The sequence below is a fragment of the Haliaeetus leucocephalus genome, unplaced genomic scaffold, assembly GCF_000737465.1.
Source record: "Haliaeetus leucocephalus isolate CR32 unplaced genomic scaffold, Haliaeetus_leucocephalus-4.0 Scaffold206, whole genome shotgun sequence".
NCBI lineage: Eukaryota > Metazoa > Chordata > Aves > Accipitriformes > Accipitridae > Haliaeetus > Haliaeetus leucocephalus.
The window spans coordinates 7,942,544-7,968,681 of NW_010972642.1; the positions used below are offsets into that span (position 1 = coordinate 7,942,544).

The window sequence follows — 26,138 nt, forward strand, 5'->3', positions numbered from 1 at the left end:
AGGAGCAACATGCTTGAATAATCTTTGTGAGAGTTACAGCATTGATAGTCAGCCCTTGCACTGTGTTCTTATGGCACGTATTACATTTGTATTTCTGACCCGTGTGCCGAACAATGAGAATCTTGTTTCCTCAGCCTTTTAAGGACAAGGGAGAAAACTGTCAAAGTAAAAATTACTACTGTTGATGGTAATATATATATATATATACACATATAAAGTAAATCTGTGAAATATGCAGTCTGTATTAAAATAAATAAAGGAAAGGGCAGATTATAAAAGCCAAGATCAGGTTTCAAACCAATTTATATTGAACAGTCAAGAGTACTACAATGTTAGAGACACTTTCTGAGGACAGGTGTTTTCGCTGTCCATATCAATAAATTCAGGTAACCTTTAGTGCAGTTTATTTTATCGAATCTTCTATGTAGGCATTCATATTCATGAATCACCACGTGTGCTGTAATGAATAAAAATTATGTGTAAAATTCAGTCCTAGGGAGTGTAGTTTTCAGACAGGTGATGTACTTATCTTTGGCTATATTTGCCACCTAAGTCATTCAAATATATTACCTAAAATAAAAATGCTAAGTCTTTGAGGAAAAAAAGGCATTAGTCATCAAGCCATTTTCATCTTTTTAATATTAAACAATTCCTGTTTCTGAATTGATGTTTCTGCTCATGCCACAGAAGAATAAGCAGGGGTGGGTGGGTGTTCTGCACACAAGGTCAAATAAGCTGCAGAATGCCGTGCTGCTTTTTGCAGCAGATGGGTAATGTTACATGGATTTTAATTATTGAAATTACTTCTGACTTTGAGGAAATACTCTCTCTTAATAATGACAGAATTGGTCACATGATAACATTTGAATTTTGTGGCACAGATGTGTTTATTTAAAGAAGCCATGTCTCTGTCCTTCTGGAGAAGAATTACTGATGTTTAACTTTCTTGTTGCTCCTCCTTTCTTAGCAACCTTTTTTACCATATTGATATTTTTCAAGTGGAACTTGAAATAGTCTGTTGTCATTGGGTGGGCAGTGGGTGCAGATTCACAAAGAGCTTTTAAACACCTCTGCAGCTGGCAATCTGCAAGAATAATTTTGATAAGGGAAGCTCTGCTATGAGCATGGGCTTACAGAGCTGCTTTGATGCTGAGCTCTCACAGCTCCTCTGCAGCCGAGGAGGAGAATAGAGAATGTCCCAGCAGATGACTACTTGAAATAGATTCGTACCTGTGAATGGTTTCCTTATATCCTCTAGCTATTTATTCACGCTACTCTCTAAAAAGTACTAATGGTTTCTTCTTTGTTTCTTTCAATATATTTCTTCTCTCAGTCCACTGTGAGGAACCAGGTGCTAGAGGGAATGCGGAGTGTTAACCGAGGTCTCCTTTTTCCCCGTTTGCTCTGTGGCAGGAGCTATCTGGGATCCTCACTTCTCAGGTGCTTTTCTGTTTGTAGAGGAGAGAGAGGTGGTTGAAGATGAGTACGGTGGGTAAATGGAAGACTCCTGCAGAGAGAAATAGGTGCATTTATTTTTCTGCCTTTTATGGCTAGAAGAAGTACTGTTTTCCAATTGCAGTGTGAAAGACTCGGGTTCAGATTAGACATTCAAAAGAGGTTTCTGACAAAGGCAAAAGTGAAGTCAGGAAACAGGTTTCTGGGAAAGGTGATGGGATCTGTCAGTGGAAGTGTTTAAGAAGAGATTAGGTAGGTTCCAGGATTGACATAGGGGTAGTTACCCCTATCCTGGGAAAGACGAATGGACTAGCTGCTGCCATGGGGCCCCTTTGAGATCCATTTTTCTATTATTTTTATGATCTTTTATGAGCTGAGGACAGGGATTAACTGCATGTCTGATTAATTTGAACTCAGCCCCCTACTAATTTAGCTGCACTGTCCTGAGGACCAGATTTATGAGTACTGCTGCCCAGCCCGGGGTCTGTGTGTCGACATGCTCTCGGTTCCCTCAGCTCTAACGTGGCTCTGCAGCACAGTCCTCCCACAGCAGGAGAAGGCAGAGGCACTTGCTCACAGACATTGGTATTGCAACTTCTAGCCTGTATTTATAAGACCAAAGATCAGTTCAGCGTGCAGATTTCAAAACCAGAGCTCGGATAGTATTGTAATGCAGCGCAGGATGGTGAAGCTGAGCTGAGATCCCTGGCCTGGCACGTGCATCCCTCGACAGCGCGGCTTGATTACTGATAGAAGGAGTATAAGGAATGTAGGATTGAGCTAGCAGCGAGCTGTAATTAAAATAGCTCTGAGTCCTAAGGAGGGGAGGCGGTTGCCATGGGGAATGGAAAGCTTACAAGGAGCGTAGCTCCATGCCTGGAAGCAACACCAAAATTCATGGCCTGTAAAGGAATACTCTGAGATTTATTTTGGAGTTTTAGAAAGCAGGCATTTTTATTGCAGCGCTGGATGCACAGGGGATAATTCCACCTAGTGTGCTTGCCACAGCCTCAGTGCAAACAGGTTGTATAGAGTAACTAATTACATATTAATCAGATTAGTATACATATACATAAAAATTATTGTATCTGGTTATCATAGTACTGCCTACATCTGATCATGCGCAATGAAGAATTCATCTGAGTCGAAGGGCTGCTTTTGTGACCACTGACCCATTTGAAATTCTGTTTGCTGACCTTGAAGTCTTTATTCTTCATCCTTATTCTTTGATCTTGGAGCTTAACATGGTTTCAGTCACATATGGTTGGTTTCAATATTATTCTTATCTAATGTACAGGAACATCCAGTCATAAGAGCAAAGAACTATAAAACTTATGAGTAACTACCTCTACTAGTTAATTGCTTGGCTACACTTTTGTCTATTGTTTCAATCATAACGTTAGTATAAGATTTCTAATAATTATTTACCAAATCTCACTTTTACAGTCATCTAGCAGCAAACCAGTTTCCATGGCTGGTACAAAATATTAAAACTATAAAAATATTTAGACTTACCATACAGAATGTGTGGACATATGCTATCAGGAGAATGGAGTCACTGCCTGGCACGCTCAGAGATGAGTTATCACAGGGAGCTCTGAAACCATCCTGACATCAAAAGTTAGACAGCAGAAAGCAATGCAAAAGCAAGCAGTCAATAAACAGAGACATATTTTTCTATACCAACCAAGCATAATGGGTCCTAAAATAGTCACGCTCACCCCTCTTATTTAGGTGCTTTGGTGTCTTTTCTCTTTCTTCTTTTCTATCCTCAGAATTTCACTTTACTGCTCCCTGCTCTGCAGTGTTTCAGTGCATATAGTGAAATCTTAGTCCTGCTGAAGGCTATATAAATTTTACAATTTACTTCGATGGGGCTGGGTTTCCCCCTCTAGTACTTGGAGTAGGTCATATAGATGTTGCTGAGCAGCAAGCATATCGAAAATAGAAATGGTACGTCTTGCTATTCCCTACCTCCTGCTAGCATCAGTGTGTCCACGCTGTCAGCAGTGTCAGGGAGTTTAAATACCATTAAAAGTAACTTTTTGTTTGTTTGTTTTCTGGGGTGGCTTGCTGCCCCTGATCTGGCTGATGATGTGAAAGCTAGCGCTGGCCCAAGGGAGGGTCAGGACCTGGGAGCAGCAGCTGTGATGCTGCTGAGCTTAAACTGATCACAGACCCACACCCTGTGAGCACAACTTCTCTTTTGTTGGTTAGCGGGTGCCCCTTTGGGCCTAGAAGGAAATTTGGCACTTTGCACCTGACAGATGGCCTCTCAAAGAGATACGGATAACTGGCAGATGCCTCTCCCAAGCGATCAGTTAGGCTTTAAAACCAGCTCTTGGTTTCTTGATGAGCTTGAAAAGGCCTGTGTGGCTCCTCCATCAAAAAGCCTGCCTTGAGGCATTGTCATGTAGAATCACTGCTGTTGGCTTCTTAAATTGTGGATAGAAAGAGACAACCTTCATAGGAAAGGTTGTAATAAAAAAAAAAAAATAATTGCCATTCAGGCCAAAATGCCCCAGATCCCCCTTCCTTTTTTTTTTTTTTTCTTTTCTCTGAGCTAATCTGGCAAGAGCAATTTGGGTTTGGTATCTTTATAATAGTACCCAGTCAGCCGTGGGATAATCAGTGATGTAGAGTGGGCAACAGCCCTGCTTCAGAGAGTGCGGTCTTGAGCGTTTGTTACTCAGGCACTATTCAGTGCAGTGGGAATAATGAGGATGTGGCAAAATAATTCAGGTAAAGTGTGCTGTTAAGAGGCAGTGCCCTGTCCACACCTGGCTGCGCCCCTCTGCCCCGTGCTCTTCACCCTGACCGGAGCGCAGGGGTCCCGGGGGAGCCCGTCCTGCTCCCACAGCAAAGGGGTTGGGTGGATGGCAGCAGCAACGCGGCATGGAGGAACCTGGTGGAGGGTGGTCCAGAGCACAAGTCTTCTGAGAAGCAGCTGAGCGAACTGGGGTTGTGTAGTCTGGAGAGAAGGAGGCTGAGGGGAGACCTTATCGCTCTCTACAGCTCCCTGAAAGGAGGTTGGAGCGAGGTGGGTGCTGGTCTCTTCTGTCAGGTGGCTGGAGATAGGACGAGAGGAAATGGCCTCACGTTGTGCCAGGGGAGGTTTAGATCGGATATTAGGAAAAATTTCTTCACCAAAAGGGTTATCAAGCACTGGAACAGGCTGCCCAGGGAAGCAGTGGAGTGACCATCCCAGGAGGTATTTAAAAGCCACGTAGATGTGGTGCTTAGGGACATGGGTTAGTGGTGGACGTGGCAGTGTTAGGTTGATGGTTGGACTCGATGACCTTAAGGGTCTTTTCCAACCTAAATGATTCTATGATTCTGTAAGTGGGAGTGGGATTGGCCTTTAGGCTGTGGCTGGCCCCTGGGTAGACGTGGTTTTGTCCATTGGTACCTGGAGACATATAGGCTTGAATGGACTGAGGAAAGACTCTTTGTGGAGAGTGCTGCATTTGCAAGGTGTTGTTATCAGCCTGCTCCAAGGCACAGGTATGTCGTCATCTTTCTTTTACCCGGTCAGCGTGGTATTTGGAAATAAATCCTCCCACTTCTCAGAAATGTTTAATGCTACTAGAGCTGCAGGAGACAGATGAGTAGCAGAGTTTTAAGTTTAAACAAAATGACCTCCACAATGTCTTTCTCATGGCAAAACTTTTTCCAGCCAATTGATATCTTGCTATTTGCAGTTATCATATGTTAACGTATGATGTCATTCTGCAGATATGCAGAAGGATCATATTAACTGAACTATGCTATAACCCTGGAGTCTGAATTTCCTCTCACGCTGTTTTAATATAGTTTAGTTCAGTAAAGTTTCTTTACCTTTGAAGGAATTAGGAATATTACAGCAGTGTTTGTTACAGGGTGCTAATATTAATTAATTATAATTAATACATCATATATAATTGATATATAATTAATGCATTAATTGCTATAAATGCAGTCAAATCAAAACATTATTTTTCAGATAAATATGTATGATTAGAGATTTGTAGTTTATATCAGTTTATAAAGAAGTCATTGTAATATTATGTGACCATGATACTCAGCAGGAAAATTAAATACCTAAGCAACCAGAACATTCCTTAGTTCTATCTTTTTATATATACTTATATATAAAAGTCAATAAAACAGATATTTTGTAGGGATTTATATGTAGCAGGATTTACAACATTAAATATTATGGGTTTCAAACTGTGATAACTACATAAATGGGCCATTTAATTGCCCTTGATAGAAATTCACCTTACTACTTTAGATTTAGTGATTCCAATTAAATGCATTGAGCATTTCAGATAATGAAATTATTAGATGTATTGTAAATGCTTTATTTAAGAGCTGTTCCTGCTGAAGGAACTTGAAACGTACATTATCTTGATCTGGCTTCTATTCAATGTGCTATAGCTAACAAATATATGGCTTTTTTCTTCCTTGTCTCTGGTAGTGCTGTCATTCTGTAAGTAAATCCATGGAAGAGAAAGATTATAGGTACTTATGTTATTCTACAGATGTATTTTCAAAAATATCTTGTGCGCAGTAGCACGTCTGCTTTTTTTTCTTGTTTTGAGACAATGAACGATACATCAAAAGCTAAGGAATGTCAGAATTGTACATCGTTTCAAAAGTTAGTAGTTTCTGGTTTTGGACAACAGGAGCTGCATTTGTGCTCTTGAAGTGGTATGCCAAAACAGCTGGTTAGATCAGATACAATATCATGAGCTCTAATAATAATGCTACCTGAATGAAACTTTTTGAAGGATGAGATCAGATAAATTCAAATTAAAAAGGAGGATGCAGACTTTTAACAATGAAGAAAAACAATCATTGAAGTAATTTATTTTGGGATATAGAGATATCTGTGTATTGAAAGGGAAGCAAAGATGGTTCTGCAAGAGATACTCTGTCCCTGCTTAGCTAGACATCTACATCTATGAATCAGGAGGATTGGGCTGCAAATTCTGCAAAAGGGTCAGACCAGGTCACACTAGGTCATCCACAAAATCCCATTATGGTTTTTAATATGTCTGGAAACACAGAAAATTTCGTTCTTTCAGTTCAAGGTGAGTATTCCTGTATATGAGAGAGGGAAAATTTAAGACTGTTCTAGAGGATCTTCTCTGGGGACTTAAAATAGTTGTTGGTAAAGAAAATAAAATGGTCCTTGCTCTTCTATTCCCCCTTTCGTCCTCTCTTCTCTCAACTTCCCTTATCCCTTCAGAATTAAAAATCAGGACCTGCTGGGGCAAGCTGGGTATTTCTGCAGTGCTCCCTGGCTGCCTCCTCTCTGGGATGGCAAGTCTCTTTCTGGGTCTTTACCTTGTACTATTTTTCTCTCTGGATTCTTCCATCAGTAGAAAGGAGGAGTGGCTTTCCAGTGGTGTCCTAGTGTCCTGCTACATTGTGCTGGTGACAAGAATTCTCTTTGTGTGATGCAGAATTAGATTTTTTCCATTGTTTATGGAAACAAAAAATGTACCAATAACTCACATTAGAGGCTTCTAAAGAGGATATGTAATTGGGCTTTAAAGTTTCTAAGGGTATATCTGTGTATTCTAGAAGTAATGAATCAAAGATACTTTAGGGTTTGGTTAATTTTTCCTCATTAATTTCTCAGGAATTTACTTATACTTGCATGTTGCCAAGAAGATACAAACAATATATTTAAAAATAAGCCAAAATTATTTATAAGTGGGGTTAATTTTGTGACGGAAAGATCCTGAAGGAAGCCCCAAACCTGGTTTTGGCCAAAGCTGTGCTGGTGGTGCTTCCCCATGTGAAGTTAGTGTGTTTGTAATTAAATTTGAGCCCCAATTAAACTGTATTTTCTGTAATATGCCTATTATTTATCTTCATAAAAAATACACCTTTTATTTTCCTCTGCAGAGTAAAGTAAACATGACATACAAATTTACAGTAAGACTTGTCAACAAACACATGAGATCATGGATATTAGTCTGAGCATAAACTTTCTATTACATTCAATTTACTGCTAGTGCAATAAAACTGTCATCAGATCGAACGGGATTTTATACTGCATCAGCTATAATACAATGCCATTAAATTGGAAGTATATACATTTTCTATTGTTCTCTTACTCATGAATTATGAAAGTTAGAGAGTTATGCACAGCATCATGGTACAGCTTTCATATTCCAACAGATAAGTGGTGATTTAGTCAGGGTAGTTTGGGGCAGGTAATTAATTTCTGATTATAAGGCTGTTTTTCAGTGTGAAAAATAGTATGTTTTACTGCAGTAAGGACCTGAAATCTTTTCATGAAAACTTGTATGAAAAAAATGTAGGGAAAAAGCCCAAATACCAGTTCCCCATTTTTGTTTGGGACAAAACCCAGTAGACAAAACCCAGAAATAATATCCTTTATGTATTTCAAGATAGGGGAGAACCAAAATAGTTAATGGAACTGCATTCACTTTAAGAAGAAAGCCTCAGAACACCACCAATTTCCAAGAAGGGTCCACAGTTCAGGAAATCAAGAGCCACTAGGGCTCACTTCTCACCTTGGAGATGAGAATACCCAACTTCAGGTCACTGTCCCTTGCCCAGTTTGCTTTCCTTAGGTATATTGATAGGACACAAGTGGGTTCCTTGGGCAACACTGGGGATTGACATAAAAATGACCCTGAGGGAATCATATATTTTTTCATAGTTCTTTCTCATCGTTTTCAACATTAGACATTTCCATTCTTTCATTTTAAAATAGCTTCTCACTTGCAATTATTTGATATTACACTGTGTATTACAATGTATCTACATACACAATTAATACAACACGCTCTGTAGGTAGCATATGGAATACAGCATTTTAAAAGTCTACACAGAATAAAAAATGAATAATATATTCATATATATTGCATTTAATTTTGGTAAGAAGTACAAAAGTTTAGTATTTAATATTTATAGTCCACTGATGCTCAGAGACCTATAAGAATTGAAGTGATGGTTGTACTATACAGGTACAGTCCTTGCCGCTGTAAAACCTAGAGATGTCTTTCACTTTTCATATATGGCAAGTCTGAAAATATGTCTAAGTACTAGTGGATAGGTGACCTGAACAGACTTTATCTCAACTGAACCTTCTGTTTTTCATTTCTCATCATCTGTTCCATTATGTGTAGATTCATTAGACATGCTATGTGACTGACATCTTCCACAATTAGTGCTCACATATAATTAGATGCAATGCTGACAAGGACTCTGTTGTTTTCTATAGTTTCACAGAAAGGCCTTTTCCTTCTTCTTTGGCACCAATCCATTAAAACCGTTGCACCATGTTCAGCTGGTGACTGGGACTGAAAATAATTTACAGCCTTTAAAACATTGCTTGTGTATCATTAGCTCCACCTCTTGGATTAATTTTGTTTTTACAGATCCAGTAGTTAGTCCATAGGGGAATCCTCTCTGGAAATGTATAAAGTCCTGAGGCAGTGCATCTGGCTTTATTGCTCTATCCTGCAAGTTTCATGTTCAGTGCTTGATTACCAGTAAATTTTAATTACAAATTATTTTACTAATAATTTGGGTTACGTTGTCCTCTAGTGGCTCATATAGATAACTGCCCTGCTGACAGGCTCCTTTTGCCTTGTGTTTTAAATCCTCTCATACTGTTTTCATACAAGTCCAAGTCACCTCGGAAGAGGACTGATGCAATGGCCAAATAAAAAGTTCGCTTCTTACTGCCACTGTACCTATACAGCAAGTTCTATCCTCTATAACTGCGTATTATCTGCTTAAGAAATAGGTATTTAAAATAGTTCAAAGAAACAATAGAGAGTTGCAAGAAGATACTGTATTTAATCAGAGCATTTGATGGAAACAAATATATCCTGCTTACTGACAGTAACAAAGAATAACCTCAGCATGAATTTTTTTAAATAGGTTAAAGATTAGTTCACTTCCACAAAAGACATCAAGATCTCATACGAAGGAAACAGAACAGCCCTCCAGCACATCCTGAGGCTACTCACTCATAAACCTCAATTAACGCCAGGCTTTTGCCTTGTAACGTGGCAGCATCCCCTTTTATAGGAAGCAGCGAAAGCACTAGAGTGCTTTGCAGCTGGATGTTTGCCAGCATCATGCAGGTGTTTGTAAAGAAGAGGAGGGATCTGGGAGCGTGGAGAAAAATGCCAGGGTGCCTGCAGTGACAAAACGCACATATTGCGTCACTTTGAAAAGGTGATACCATATTGTCTAACATGCTGAGTTTGTTTTGCCCCCGTGGCAGGGCAGTAGGATTGCTTCCAGCAGTGGCCTGGGCCCTGGTTACGGGAAGCGCGGCGGGCAGCGCTGCCGCAGGGACGGCGGGTGGGATGCTCCGACTGGCGAGTCTTCCCTTTCCATGCTGCCGCTTCCTTGACCAAATGCCATGAGAAATGAGGAGTAGAGGTTGCTCTGCAGAGAGAGTTTCTGTGCGTGTAAGCGGAGGAGGAGAAGTGCTATAAATGCTGCTGTTTATGCCTCTGAGATTACATGGGAGAAGGAGCAGTTACAAGTGGTGAAGAAATGTGGTTTCTGTCTTCTTAAAGAAATTCGTGGTGCACTCCAGCAAGATGACAGCTCACGTTTTCTTTTGCTGTTTGCAGTAATAGGAAAGACAAAGGAGTACTCCGACCTTACAGAGTTAATGAGAGGCTTTTTCAAAGTAGTGCGCCTTGTACTCTTTCAGGGAAATAATATATCAGGATTCAGTAAAAATTCTTTGCTCAGGTCCTGCATCTCTGGCCACCTTCTTTCTTCCTCCCTTTCTGGAGAGGCCTTCCTTTCAACCAGCAGTGTGACTGTGTGCCGGTTGCTATTCGTTCCCTGGCCTCATCGTCCTCCAAACACCGGGAATGTTGCCGAGTAGCTTAATTATACTTGACACAGCGGATTCGTGCGTTTGGTGTTGTCCATGTCCTGCCTCAGACTCGCACGTATACCCACACCTAGCAAGTGTCAATAACTGCCACAGCTGACAATGTGCTGACAGAAACAAAATGTATAAAGGCAGCCCTGGGGTATAAAATGCCTTCACCTCCTGAAATCATCTGCTGTGCCATTCTTACAGTTCACTCAGAAGTTTATTAGGCAACGATGGATGTAGGAATATTTGCAGAGTGTTACGTTTATCTAGTGCTCAGTGACTCTTCTGCCACTGGGGATCTTTTAAACCAAAGGCATGCCTTCAGTTAAAAAATCACGTAGGGTCTTTATTTCTTCTTAATTAGCTGTCAGGAGGGGGAAGGTGATGGATTTTATTTTTCTTTCACAAAAACCCTTCATTTTAAAAAGTGCTTCTGTAACTCTTACATCAACTTTTTTTTTTTCTTTCATGTTTTGCAATGTTATTTTTCAGGGGTTTATAATAGTTTATTTTGCCTTAGGTGCTAAGCAAAGTTCTGTTTACCCTCAATTCAGAATATGGGGTTTTGTCCCTTATGTACCAGAGGGTGAGTTGTACATATTGATCTATTTAAAGCTCCCCAACTACAATTTCTACTGTAGTGATTTCTTAAACATTAGACTATTTGCAGGTAGCTGTCAGTGGTTGCCCTCTCTCCACACTGGAATCTTTTACAGAAACCCATTACTGCTTCCCAGGTGTGCCCTTTCTGACACCCCAGCAGCGAGGGGGCTCTGCCCCATCATGAAAGTCGCAGTGGTGCTTCCCTCCACCAGCTGGTGCGGCAATGCTTGGGTTCCTCCTGCACGCAAGGAGGATATATGACTGATTATGCCTATTCCTATTAATCATGAAAATGTCGGCTTTTCTTCAAAGTAGAGGGGGAGGTTGCTCCTACCGACTGTGTCGGTCACTGTTCTCTTCTAGCTGTGTGTTAACTCCATCTTCCCGTAGTGCATTTTACATCGGGGTTATGTCAGCAGAGTCTTTCCAGACTAACCTGACCCTTGATGTCAAACTCAGTCAGAGATGGAATCTGATGGAAGCAATTTTTCGTGAAACTGATCCCTCATGACCTCTCTCATAAGCTGTCTGGGAACCGTATATGCTAATGGGAAAATAAAAGTGGTGACCTTGTGTGTTCTCAGACTTGCCGGGTGTAATCCTGCTCAGCACAGCAATGCATTTGTCAGTTTTTTGATGAGCACTTTACAGCCGCCTGCCCGGCGGGTCCCCCCTGCCTACCTGTGTGCCTCTCTAATGCCTGCAGATACGAACATGTGAGTGCACCTTGCTCAGTAACAGATGTCTTTCCAGAACAGATGCCATTACTCATTGCTTTTCTGTATGGATGTCGAAAGCATCCTTCAGTGGAAAACAGGTGATAATTTTATTTAAATCCAACTGTTTTCATAGGGCAATAAAACTAATGAGATGATAAAGCCTTGCCAGATTTTCCATTTCAATAAGCATCTAATCTTGAAACTGTTTTAATTAAGCTTCCTTATCAGATGTTGTCATTTGTGCACTGCCAGCACACACCTGAAATTACAGCTTGGCATCAGATTAAAAGGTGATGCTGTTTTGATTTGCACTGTTAAATCATTTCTATTTGAGGATTGATTTTTTGTTCGACCTTTTTTAAAGGCAGTGTTCATCATTATAGTGGCTGTGTATGAATGGTAACATACTTGCATTTTCTCTCATCAGAATAACGAAATGGTGGAACTACAGAGGATACGAATGAAAGACGAAATTCGAGAGTACAAGTTTCGAGAGGCGAGACTGCTACAGGACTACACCGAGCTTGAAGAAGAAAACATCACTTTACAGAAACTGGTGTCCACACTGAAACAGAATCAAGTAAGCATCGAAAGATTCAAGGCGCTATGCTGAAAAATGACACCATTTATCTCCAATTTCCATAATGTGATCCTGCAGACCACTTTGATAGGAGTTTCTTTGTATGTCTTTTTCAGTTGGGTTTTTGCTAAACGCTTATTCTGAAACAGTGTTATTGGCCATTTTTGATGCATGGGGAGGCCCTTACCTCAGTTTTAGGAAAATCCTGGTGGAGTATTTCATTGCAGAACTTTGTAATAGCAGAGGAATTATGAAAATAGATAGAACTGGTTTTTCCCTTCCTGCTTTTCCTCTCCTCCCTCCCTGCACATTGAACTCAATGCCCCGCAGCAGAGTTCAGCCCTCTGTTTCCTCTCGGTTGGTTTCCTGCATGTCCTTTCCTCTTCTGAAGTGGATAAAAGGGGAAATAATCTTCTCCTCGTTCTCCTTTTTTTTTTTTCCTGCTCTTTGGGTTTTCCTGTACCAGTGTTGCTCTCTTCTCAGCCATGCTAACCTGCGAGTTTAGCAAGCTTCAGAAGTAGGTGAAGGGATGTCATATGTTCCTAGTTTGTCTGTTGTGTTCTCCCTATTGCAGCGATTTGCAGCTGATGACAAACCAGCACGCTGTAATTGTCACTGCAGTGCTGAATGCTCCCCGAGGAACCAGCATACACAGCAGCCTATTGCATCCAGATGCGAGCAGTCGTGGGGTCTGTTCTCCCCCCCTTACAAAAGCACAGCTTCCTTTGCTGCTGGATGTATATACTGCTGAGGAAGCAATCAAGAGCACAGTTGCCCTTTAAATTGAACAAGAGAGATTTGTTCTCATGTCAGAAGAGTTAACTTGCCGTGATCAGTATTTAAGTATCCGCGTTGGACGATGTAACGCTTTCTGGCTTTTCGACACCGTCCAGACCAGCGTAAGGTCGTGCTCCAGGACGCCGTTTCCGTAACTGCTAGCAGATGGTAACGGCACTGGGTTGCAGCCCCTGGTTTATGTCCCAACCTACTGCCTGCTTCAACTGGGGCTTTTATCAAATAGCCAAGACTTGTCACAGTTTCTAATGGCAGCCTGGTAACAAAGCTGCCTTATTCCTGCAGGAGTATGCAGTACTATTTCAGCTATCTTTTACTGCTCTTTTACTGCTCTAGCACAAATGCAATTGAAACATTTAAAACAAAGGAGCTGTGCTGCAGGGAAAACGCAGATAGTAGAAATGAGTACATAGTTTCCTTATTTATGAAGATACCTAGACTTTCACATTCCTGAAACTGAATTTATAGCAGATCATCCTTGTGTCAGAGTTATTTACCAAGGTAGCAAATTATCCCTTTGAGGCACAGATTTTTTTACCTCCCCAACCTCATAGGAGACATTTTCACACTATCAGGAAATTAAAGACCCCTTTATGGACTGTCCTAGTTTCCCCCAGCAGAAAATATGTTTGCAAGTGTTTATATTTGTCATAATATTTCATTCTTAATGAAACCAAATGCCAGCAGTCTGTGGAGAGAAAAAGCATTGCCACATTTTGAATGGCTTTAAAAATGAGACATTTTGCATCACATATCCATGCACTTGTGATTCCTACAATAACTTTGATCTACAAGGTAAAATTTCAAGAGCATTTTATACTTTAATTTACAAACCCATATGTTACAAGTCTTGGTGCTGAACTGTCATTATCTGGGTTGGGGGGTTTTTTTGTAGCTTTTGTAAGCAAGAATCTATGAGAAGGTTACCGTATAGATAATGTAGACCTTTGGTTTTCATATGGATTTAAAATTGAAGAAGGGTTGTTTTTTTCTTTTTGTGTCCTTAAGTTATAAACCTAGCTACTTGATTGGATTTCATAGTTTTTCAGATGAACCTGTCCCTCCAGCCAGAAAAGAGATCAAGTTCCTAAATGTAGATTTGAAAATATAATGGATTTTCCTTTTCTGTTTAAGAATCTCAGTATGACTTTGGAACTTTCTTTGTTGTTTGATATGTTTCCATTTTCTGGGTTTGAAGATTAGTGCTTCAGTTTTTAAGTTTGCCTTTCCAAATGTTTATGAATACAAGACTTCTGACAGGTTGATAAATATTCTACTCCAGTAGGAATGGTGGATGTCTCTATTTTCACCAGAACCTTGTTACATTTTGTTTAAATATCTATATATGTCAAATAAAAAAGTATTCTAGACAGTGCTTTAAAACTGCAGATAGTAATGTATTTGAGTTATGAAAGCCTCAACTGCAAAAAGTTTTTTTTTTTTAATGGAATTGTGAAAATGCAGTATTTCTTTTTCTTTTTCACCAAGCTATTAAATTATTTCACCTGATAACGGGGATTTTTTTTGCATTTAGAAATGAAAAGGTAGATGAGTAACATGATTAAAATTAAACTAAAAAATCAAGGCGTGACCGTTTTTACCAGGAGAGTTCATCAAGCATGGACATGGATCTTTACAAAGCTCTTCCTTTTAATTGCTGTGGGATTTTCCAACAGTGAAAAGGAAGATGAGGAGGGCCAGCAAGGGAAGGCATTCTGCAGTGGGGATCTGCTGCACCGTCTAGATATTGCCGAGCATCTGGTTTTCAGCTAGATTGGGTTTTCCTAGGCTTTCCTTCTTGTTAGGGGCAATAGAGAGGACTGCATAAAGGCGGCGGGAGCTGCCTTTAAGGAAGAGAGAAGCAGCTGTTTTCCTCAGCCCACAATGCCTATAAATACTTCGATAAAATACTGCACCTTGGTGTAGGGTGGGAAGCCTGCCCTCTGAGAAGGAGAAAGACCAGCAAGTCCCTCCAAGCCTGGCAAGGCTGCACTAGGTCAGTGGGACACGCTTCAGACAGCGCTGTCGGGGCAACAGGTTGCCGAGTGCTCCGGAATGGCATCCCTACGTGCAGATCTGGACCGCGTGGCTGAATGAGCTGGTTACTACGTTTTTCTGGTGGTTTAAAAATCTCTAACAATTTGGGGCTTCTTAGAGTTTAAACTGATTGTATGAATAGTTTGCTGTTTGATTTTTAAAATTAAATGCTTCTTGAATAATGGAGAGTCTTGCTTGACACAGAGAAGAGAGTTGGGGCTCTTCTACCATCCATATTTTTGAAAACTGCTAAGACACCAAGATACTTGAGAGTGTCTATGCCCGAGTGACTTTACATCTGGTAAGAATTTAGATATGAAGTCATCTTCAGAACACTTGCAATTAATAAATCGGACTATATTAACCTGAGATCTATACATACCATGATATACCAACATTGCTTATGGTAATTCATAACAAATCTATGGTTATGGGGACATCTGCTACTAAACAGCCTTCTTTCTGTGAAATACGTTATTTATCCTCATAAGCTACTCAGAAAAAGGTGTTACATTTCCTGATTCTCACATGCTGAAAAAGTGAGCAGTGGAGTATTTAACAGAGCGCGCTCCACTTGCATTTTCTGTGCAGCCAATTCTCTGCAGCCGCAGGCAATGTCTGGTATTTCAAACTATAGTTTCTGTAACACCTATTTCAATAGGGCTGATAAATGGCAGGTTTTCATGACTCAAGTTTTAGTATTATGAATGTTCTTTGTCTTGTCTAATTCAGGTTGAATATGAAGGCTTAAAGCATGAGATTAAACGATTTGAGGAGGAGACAGTGTTGCTTAATAGTCAGCTAGAAGATGCCATCCGGCTGAAGGAGATTGCTGAGCATCAGCTGGAGGAAGCCCTGGAAACTTTAAAAAATGAAAGGGAGCAAAAGAACAACCTGAGGAAGGAACTCTCCCAGTATATCAACCTCAATGATAGTATGTATAATAACCATATTAATATATCAGTAGATGGATTGAAGTTTGCAGAGGACGGGGGCGAGCCCAACAATGATGACAAAATGAACGGACATATCCACGGGCCTCTTGTGAAACTCAACGGTGACTACCGAACTCCCACGGGTAGGAAAGGAGAATCTCTGCACCCTGTCTCTGACCTCTTCAGTGAGCTCAACATATCGGAAATACAGAAACTGAAGCAGCAACTCATGCAGGTAAGAGCTGAATTTAATGTTCTGAAGTGTTTAGACACACATCCTATGGACCCTAGTGCCAGCTTTTGCAATGATTTCCCCTAGTAAAATTCTTGACTACCTATGTTCTGTGCTCAGGCTTCTGCTTTGGTGTTTCTTCATATCCAGGTTTTGCTAGAAATATCCCTAGCAAACAGAGTATCTGTCTGCAAAAAGTCAGTGTGATCTGAGCAGATGTTTAGTGCAGAGGAGAAAGGGACCTAGTTGCTGTGGTTGCAGATGGTTAGATTCTTTTCCTGCTTTGATAATGGGAAATGTCCCTGAAATTGCAAGTGGAATAAAGTACTCTTCAATATGGCCAAAGCTATCTGCAAAAAACCCCACTAAAATACAGACAGACTTGATGATGCTCCCTTGCAAGTCAGAGGGAGGTTTTGCCATTAAATTCAGTTTGAACAAGATTTGGCATACCGTCAAGAGAGAACAAAAGGAGAGGAGCGCTCCTCTTAGTAACCGTGCACTCGAGGAGCATGTGGTGTGCGAGATGCCACAGAGTGCCCTTGTCCATGCTGGCAGTCCCGGCGGATGCGCAGGCTGCAGGGGGTGCCCTGGGGACCATACAGCGAGCGTTTGTTCTCTAGTCATCCAAGCCCAGCCCAGGCATAACCAGAATAGGAGCCTGGGATGCAAGCCAGGTAAAAACTCAAGCTGCCAGCCCCGATGCTGACATCATCTTAGAGGGGGTACAGTGCCACACAGAAGGGTCCTGCTGCCCAGGCTGTTGAGCATCTTCTCTGCCGCAAGAGCTTGAAAGGTTTTGGCACCATCAAGGAAACATTCAGTGTTTTCTAGCTGCAGGCTTCCAAAAAGTGCCTCTTCCAAAGAGAGGAAATGTAAATCCTTTACTGCTTAAAATGTAAAAGGCGATATGGAAGTAAAGTAGAGCAAACCCAGTTTTCAGTGCTTGCTAGAGAACAATAAATCCCTATGTGGTCTATCCTATATTTGTTGAAGAGTTAATTGTTTTATTTACTTCATTGCCAAACTCACCGTGGGAAGTTTTGATCTGAGCTCTGATGTGGCAAACACTGATGACATGTAGTGCTTTACACAAATAACTTTGATGCAAGACATACATAATTTAAGTGAGAAAGCTAAAATTCAGAATTTATGTGAAAAATTCTGTCAACCTTTTCCAGTATTAAAATGTAAACAGTGTGTGTATTTTGTGTATATGTGCATATATAAAAACACACATGTGTATGTATGTATACATTTGTGGATATAATATATGCATGTATATATTATATGCAACTTTTGATTTCATTCAGAAACACAATGATAAAAATTAAAAAAACCATGTTCAGAAGAAATGCTTTGAAATGTTCACGTTTTAAAATACAGCGTAAGCATTCTCAACCATAATTTACAATGAAGTGTATGCGATATAAATTTGAGTGAAAGCCTCTTGGAAATGAAAAAATAAGATTGTTTGGGCTATGTTTTGTCTTGATTTTATTAAATTAAATATTGACCTTGATGAATTGGCAGACTTCTACTTCAAAGATACTGCAACTGTATTTGTCACCTCTGACTTAAAAACTTATTTATTTTACACCTCTTAAACAAAGAGGCAGCCTTCTGACAGTCACTAGCTACAAACTTAGGACCCTAGAAAATAAACATAACCATTTTTTCGATTACAACATTTTTCGATGCTGGGCCCCAGCACCCTCACAACTGTACTCGCCACCATTGCTTGGCATTCTAATCCTGTTAAAAGGTTTGCAGTTTAAAAAGAAGGACTAGACCTAGGTGGAAACCTGATTTCTTTAGATACTGAAAAGGGTTACTGCAAAATGCTGATGTGTACTTTTTATAAAGTAATCATCTTCTCTGAGTTGCACCAGGTCACCTTGGGTCACGCAAATTAAATGTGAAAAATTCCTCAAAAAATTTTCCTCATAGTAGATGGGAGATTTAATCGGGTTCAAGCTGACAAAAGGTAATTCTTCAGCAAAACTGGATTTCTCTTTTTTTTTCCTCTACAATGTCTTTGCCATGTGGTGTTCATTCAGCCATATCTCAATATTTGGTATGTGTTCCTCTTGTTTTCTCTGAAGAGACTGTACTATGACAGAGTTGCTGAAGGAACTGACCCTCTCTTGGGAACTATTTTTATGTCTATAGGACAGCAGGCTCCTTTTCTGAGAGAAGCAAACTTCAGATTTGCCATTTTGTATGTGCGTGGCAAATTTTTTCACTCCTTAGTCTCAAAAAGAAGCCTTCACGAAAACAGTTAGTATGACAGGTATAATTCCTTCTGCAGCTTTAGAGTGCTGTTGCTCCATAATCTGTGCTGGTCCCTAGGAGAGATTTAATTGTAACTGTTCCCTTTCCATCTTCTCAATCCACTAGGTAAGAAATGTCTTGCTGAAAATTCTCATATTCTGAGATTTTCTTGGAAAAGCTCAAGGCTTTCTGCTCTTCCTTCATGTTTGCTTTCCAGTGGAAACAATTCTCTATCTCATCTTTAAAGCCTAGGACTCCTCTCTTCCTTCCATGGTGATGCTTTCCTTATTCCTGAGGCCAACATCATATTCAGAAAACTTAGATTAAGTTCTCTTAAAAAAAGAAGAAAAAAATAAATCATGCAGCCCAGTTTCTGACACTCTTCCCCAGCTGCCTGGTGTTCTGACAAATATGAGACAGCTGAGATTCAGGGTTCTTGAGCTGAATTTTCCTGTTAATTTGTTCCAGTCTCCACTAGGAACTGTTCACTGACATTCTGATGTTAATTAAAAAAATAAAAGGGGGGGGGGGGGGGAAAAAGGGGGGGTAAAATTGGTTTCCACAATTGCAAAGATAGATCACATTGGGAAGGAAATCTCCTCAAACTGAAGTCTTTGAAGGGAAGGATGCATTGCAAATAGGTACAGCTACTTGTGAATTGCTTTTGTTTTAAGATGATAAAGATCCTTACTGCAGCTACTAATTTCAGTGTCAAAAAAACCCCCACCAACTGGACTGAAAAATAACTGCAATTCCCCAAAGTTTGCTGTGGGTGGAAATAAGAGTATAGTGTTGTCTAGAACAAGAAATATAATTATCATACTTGGAAACAGCGGAGTCATTAATATGCAGAAAGTGTGCTCAGGGCTGAGTTGGAGCTTTGGGTTTTTTTTCCATTGGAAGTAGGAGCATGTATTTATAACTTTAAACAGAAGCAGATTAGCTTAATCCATAATTACCAGACCAGAATGAGTAAAATTTAGTAGATCTACGTATTTAATTTTACCTACTGTCCAAGTTGGTATATGGGTTTTAAAAGTTGCATATTTTCTCTGGAAAGAATCCTTTCTATTTGTAAGAAGTATTTGTTTCCAGAACCCATTTATGTTCAGCAGAGAAATGATCATAAAGATCCCCATTAACTCTGTTACAGTTTTCCTTCACGATAGAATATGATGGCTGAGATCAGTAATCTGGCAGGATCAATTCTGTCTGATTAATGTAAGCAGACACTGAAACACTGTGCTGCTTTAACACTGAGTTGTTTTCTCAAAGGAAAGGCTCTCTGGCTGGTAAGCCCTGTATTTATTTTTACACTAGTGCAATCTACAGTTAATTGCCTGCTTTGGTGTGAACATACCCACAGTGGAGCCATACACCTCAAAAAGCCAACTGCCTTTGATGTGTAATGTATGGATCTTTATTATCCATATGACTTCTCACCATAAGGTGAGGGGATCCTTTAAGTTAACCAAAACTCAGATTTTTCATGCAAACGTGTAGCTTACCAGTCTGAAGGAATAAATACCTTTATTTTCTGATGAGGGTAATGTAATTAACACCTAAGCCTGCTATACCAGGTGATAACAACTAGAGTTCATCTGAAAGTTTCTGGGGAAAGCAGACCTGGGGCACACTGCTTGATGGAAAAAAACAGAGGAAATGAGTGAAGAGGTTTCTGCTGGGTTGATCTCTGAGGCTCCCCAGGACAGCTCTGACCGAGAGGTGTGTGGAAAGCGGTCACCTTTTAAGAAGATGCCCTTGGCAAAGGGGAAGGTTGCCCTGTTTTGGATTTTCTCAAGAAGAGTGGTTTCTCAACTAGAGCACAGGGGATGAGCAGTAAGGGCGATGGCCAGCAGACTGAGGCAGCAACAGGGGAACAATGTCAAATGGAGAAAGGTACCAATATACTCATGGTACTCGTCTGTCCTCTTCTGCCCAGACTATGTAGTGCCTAAAATGGAGCTGTATGTAAGGAGACAGACTCTTCCTGGATCATAAAATAATGATGTTTGGCCCTGTTTTTTAATTCTTAAGCTGTCAGTCACCTGTACACAAGAAAACTAGGCTGATTTTTTTTTTTTTTTTAACATGGCTTCTATTTTTACAGTTTTTGCCTGCAGTTGATTGCTGGTTCTAATAGAGGCCGTGTTTTGAAAGCCTGTCAGTAAAACCAGGGGATTATCGCATGCTTTAGTGCCTTACTACTTCTGAGCAGCAGCCACTGCTCAAAAGCCTCGTTATGAGAACATAGGAGTCTGAAGCACTGCTTGGAACATTTTGTGAGATGGCATTAATACCCTCTAGGTCTCTAAAAGGCTTTTCTTTTCCTTCAGTAAGATTTGTGGCGGCTGATCTGACTCTCTTCCAAATACTACCTGGGGGAATACTGTTAGGGAAGGAAAGGTTTTTTTTAAAGGGTTTTTCACAACTGACAGCTTTTAATTCTCGAATTAGTAATTCAGCCACTCATAAAGGGAACGTGGAGCATGCCATTTTCACTGCATGTGTAAACATGGGGCTGAGATACTGAAACCATGGGAGAGAAAGAGCAGTAAAGCTGATAGGCTCAGGGTCCTATTGCAAAAGCCATGAAAGCAAGAAGGATCCCATCTCCCTGTGCCTTCCTCTGCTTCCCAATTGACAACTCAGAACAGGACAAAGGCACAGAAAAAAAGTTGGAGCGTTACGCTTCAAACTTGAAATAGGAGTCTTTCAGAGGTGTTAGCATGAGTAGCAAATACCTGAGCACATCAAACTCTGTCTTGTTCACTTGCTTTAAGATGCTGTGCGTTAAAACTTCTGGTGGAGTCCTCCATGACATCTTCTGTTGTTCAACATCCACATATCTCTGTGGATATTAAGAAAGGAACTTACTAGGTCAGAACCAGTGGTTTGTTAGTTATACCACAAATTCTGTTTTTCCTGCCTTGTCCTTAAAAGGATGGATTTTGCTTACAGTTAAGTGCTGGGAATGGGCAGACCTGGGAGTTGCACGTGCTTAGTGTCCTGATCTGTATTACGTTCCCACACAGTGGGTTATTTAATCTAATCTGTGGAAATGTACACGGACATTTGTTTATGGTATTTGCATTCTGTAATCAAGCCTTAATGAAGTTTGTAACAGTCCAAAGATATAAATAAATATTGTGAAGGATTAGTAGAGCTATTCATGGGAAATGTAAATTCAAACTCCATTGAGAAATATATATGTACCAGTGGAGTAGCTTATAGTTGACAGTGATGCAGTCCATATGTTCAGGGAATGTATGTCGTAGTAAGTCCCGTATCATCACTCTAGCTGACTAGGCACTTAGTGCTTGGGCACTAAGTAATTCTTCAGTGGGCAACATGTACAATCATGACCTAGAGATGTTGCAAATTGTAACAGAGGCAGGGACTTCCCTAACCCTATGAGAGTTTGTTGTGGTTTAAGCCCAGCTGGCAGCAAAGCACCACATAGCCTCCTCTTCCCTGGTGGAATGGGGAGGAGAAAATATAAAGAAACACTCGTGCGTTGAGACAAGGATGGGGAGGGATCACTCACCACTTATGGTCATGGGTGAAAACCAGACTCAACTTGGGGAAAAAACAAAATCAATTTAATTTGTTACCAATCAAATCAAAACAGGATAATGAGAAGTAAACCCAAATCTTAAGAACACCTTCCCCCCACCCCTCTACTCCTGATTTTCTCTACCTCCTCCCCCCACAGTGGCGAAGGAGACGGGGAATGGGGGTTGTGATCAGTTCCTCACACGTTGTCTCTGCCGCTCCTTCCTCCTCAGGGGGAGGACTCCTCACTCCTCTCCTGCTCCACCGTGGGCTCCTCCCTGGGCTGCAGGTGGGCATCTGCTGCCCCGCTCCCCTCCGTGGGCTGGGGGGGGACAGCCTGCCGCCTCACCACGGGCTGCGGGGGCATCGAAACCTCCTCCGGCACACCTCCTCCCCTCCTTCCTCACTGACCTGGTGTCTGCAGAGGGGTTCCTCTCCCATCCCACTCCCCTCTCCGCTGCAGGTTCCCCCTCTGAACTCCGCTCTCCCAGAGGCGCCAGCGCCATCGCTGAGGGGCTCGGCCTGGGCCAGCGGCGGGTCCGGCTCGGAGCCGGGGAAGCTTCTGGCAGCTTCTCACAGGAGACACCCCCGCGGCCCCTCCCCTGCTAACAAAACACCGCCACACAAACCCAATTCAGAGTTACGCACGTCTCTCTCTGACTTAATTTTATGGTTTAGGTATATATGGCTAGAATCTATTGGAAGCCCTCAAGCTGTGTACACAGAGTGGGGGAGATGAATGTGATTGCAGAATTTTGTGTTCATCACGGGTAGGACGAGATCCTGGGTTTCTTACTTTGGCTCTGTTGCAGGTGGAGAGAGAGAAGGCCATTCTCCTGGCCAACCTGCAGGAGTCCCAGACGCAGCTGGAGCACACCAAGGGAGCCCTGACCGAGCAACACGAGCGAGTCCACAGGCTCACCGAGCACGTCAACGCCATGAGGGGGCTGCAGAGCAACAAGGAGCTGAAAGCTGAGCTTGACTGTGAGAAGGGCCGAGAGCCCGGCGAGGAAGCACACGACTATGAAGTAGACATCAATGGCTTGGAGATCCTAGAGTGTAAATACAAAGTAGCTGTTACCGAGGTGATAGACCTTAAAGCAGAAATCAAAGCCTTAAAGGAGAAATATAATAAGTATGTAGAAAACTACACTGAAGAGAAGGCCAAGTATGAGAGCAGAATCCAGACGTACGACGAGCAGGTGACGAGCCTCGAGAAGTCAACCAAGGAAAGCCAGGAAAAAATGGTCCACATGGAAAAGGAATTGCAAAGGATGACAAGCATAGCAAATGAAAACCATAATACCCTCAACACCGCCCAGGACGAGCTGGTGACGTTTAGTGAGGAGCTGGCTCAGCTCTACCATCACGTCTGCCTGTGCAACAACGAGACACCGAACAGGGTCATGTTGGACTATTACAGGCAGAGCAGAGTGACCCGCAGCGGGAGCCTGAAAGGACCGGACGACCCTCGAGGCCTCCTTTCCCCGCGGCTCGCCAGGAGGGGGGTGGCATCGCCCGTAGAAGCCAGGACCCCGACCGAGCAGGTGACGAAAGAGGCCACGGAGCCTGGCAAGGAACAGAGCCCGACGAAAACGCCTACCATTTCTCCTGTCATCACAGCTCCTCCTTCCTCCCCCGTCTCCGATACCAGTGACATCCGCAAAGAGCCGATGAACATCTACAACCTCAATGCTATAATAAGGGACCAAATCAAGCACTTGCAGAAGGCTGTTGATCGGTCGCTGCAGCTGTCGCGCCAGCGCGCTGCAGCTCGGGAGCTAGCGCCCATGATCGATAAAGACAAGGAGGCCTTAATGGAAGAGATACTGAAACTGAAATCTCTCCTGAGTACGAAGCGGGAGCAGATAGCAACCCTGAGAGCAGTGCTGAAAGCCAACAAGCAGGTAAGATGCTAATAAAGTAGTCAGTCGGGAAGGTCTGTTATTTATACAGGTCACTTACAAGCTTTCCCAGGAGTATTTCGGGGGAGAGATTTTACTCACAGGTTATTTAGCCTCTCACTCAATCACGGTGAGGGCAGACCTTTCTTCCCTCCCTCCCCGCCTCCTCTTCAAGCTCTTCAGCTCTGCTTTTCTCAGCACCCACCATTCGCCGAGGGCAGGGGCAGAAGAGCCTTTCCTGTGGAGCGAGAGAAAAGCAGAGGGGCAGGGTGGGAGCAGCTACTGCCCGGCCTGACGCACGGGCACGTTGCTAGCATTATCACAAAATGGTAAGATTGCCGACGTCGGAAAACAAAATGGAGCGTGCGTCGAGAGGCTCTCGGGGACGTGCTGACCCCTCGCCAGGGCAGGTACTGCTGGAGCGGTGGGGGGGGCAAGTGTAGGGCAAGTGTTGGTGGCCCGGCTGGTGGGATGTAGTGGAGCGGGTGGTGCAAACAACCCATTGTGTTCTTCTTGGCGCTTGGTAATGCTCCACGGGCTGCAAAACTTGAATGCCCCCCAGCAGATTGAAGGGGATTAAAAATAAAAGCCACAAAAGCAAAAGCATGCCTCAGAGAGTGACAGGTGTAAAAGTGTGACCAGTGGCTTTGGACCATACAGAAGCTGGGCGTTTCTTTGATAAGACAGCAGGTGAAACGCTGAGTTATTTTCATTGCAGGTGGTTGGGATTTTTTTAAATGATTTTTCTGTTTAGTCAAAAATAATTTCTCCTGCCGTTGTCACTTTTTTTTTTATCCTTTCAGAAATAAAATCAGGGTTTTCCTTTTTTTTTTTTTTTTTAAGAAAAAGGACAACATCACTACATGATAAAGCTGACTGAAACAGTAACTGCAATTTTTTCCTTTGAGAAGGGTTCGTTATAAAGTTATATTTTAAGAGAATAAAAAATTTCAAATTATTATTTTGAAAATTTTCACAGCTTAAAAAAATCATCAAACCACTTTATTTTTGATGTTTCAGCAATGTAAATAAGCTGAGAATTACTGCATTTTATATCAAATGCCCAAAGAGGACCATGTAATGGTTTGTTTTTCAAGAGTCCTGTCAATTTTTTTGCACAGTATATTCTCCCAAGCCCTTTGTATCCATTAGATTCCACGTCTGCAAACATTTAAAAAAGTTAAATTTAAGCATGCAAATAGTTTTATTTACTTTGGTGCATCTCCTTATGCCCAGAATTAAATCGGAATGCAAGAGGCTGCATCGGCAGTCATCACTCCAGATTGCCCGGGACTTTTCTCATCTAAAACCAGTGCAGTGCTCACCACATGGGGGCATGAATCCTGGTTAACAGCTTGGGATACTATTAACTGATGACAGTGATGGGATTTCAGTGTTAAAATTCCCAATTGTCAAGCAGTCTGAAGTTACAGTTTCAAGTTTAATTGATTGTTGGATCTGTAACTGCATGTCTAGAGTACTGGGGATTTTTAAATTGCAGCAATATTTCAATATACATTGAGTCTTTTATAGCGTTTCCCCTCTCCAATACAGCACATGTTAAATATTAATTCAAGTAATTAAATACCATCTCTAGCTAAGCAATAATAGCTCTGAGCAATTATATGTGGATTTTCCATGTAATTAAAATGTAATTAAGATGTAATTGAGGTATATGGGTTTAGATTCCAAATTAAAGATTTTTTCCATTAGCATAGAGCTATCATTTATGTTTTGATACTACCAGAGAATCTAGCTCTATCTTGCTCTTTTATTGCTGTCAGAAATAAAGCATCATCCTAAAGCAGGCTCACTGAAATGGGAAAGACAGATTGCTGAGTAAGGAGGTGCTATTAACTAAACTTTTATTTATTGGATAGCAGCATAGATATTGGTAACTGTACAACTGGGTATAGAATCTTGCACTACAGTTAATACAAACCAAGTATCAACATCCTCAAACTTTCAAGTTAAAAGACATACTAATATAAAAGGGAAGGAGAAATTTAAAGTTATGGAAGGAGGGGGTGAGTTTTATTATGTGCTAGCAGTACTGTCAGCCTCAAGTGATGGGTGATGGGTGGATCCCAGGACCCAAAACACATCTCATGTTCAAAAAACAGGCGTCAAGCTTCATCCCCTTGAGTTCTTCCCCTCCCAAATAACAAGTT

The 26,138-nt window shown here is 41.5% G+C and overlaps 1 protein-coding gene across 1 annotated transcript in view; it reads left to right on the plus strand.

The window, feature by feature from the left end:
- BICD1 (bicaudal D homolog 1 (Drosophila)) overlaps positions 1–26,138 on the plus strand; it is a 175,952-nt gene that overhangs the window by 114,716 nt on the left and 35,098 nt on the right. Inside the window, exons 3-5 of the mRNA XM_010566237.1 lie at positions 12,083–12,235; positions 15,800–16,237; positions 22,876–23,970. Coding sequence (XP_010564539.1) covers positions 12,083–12,235; positions 15,800–16,237; positions 22,876–23,970 — 1,686 coding nt within the window. The remainder of the gene's footprint in view (positions 1–12,082; positions 12,236–15,799; positions 16,238–22,875; positions 23,971–26,138) is intronic.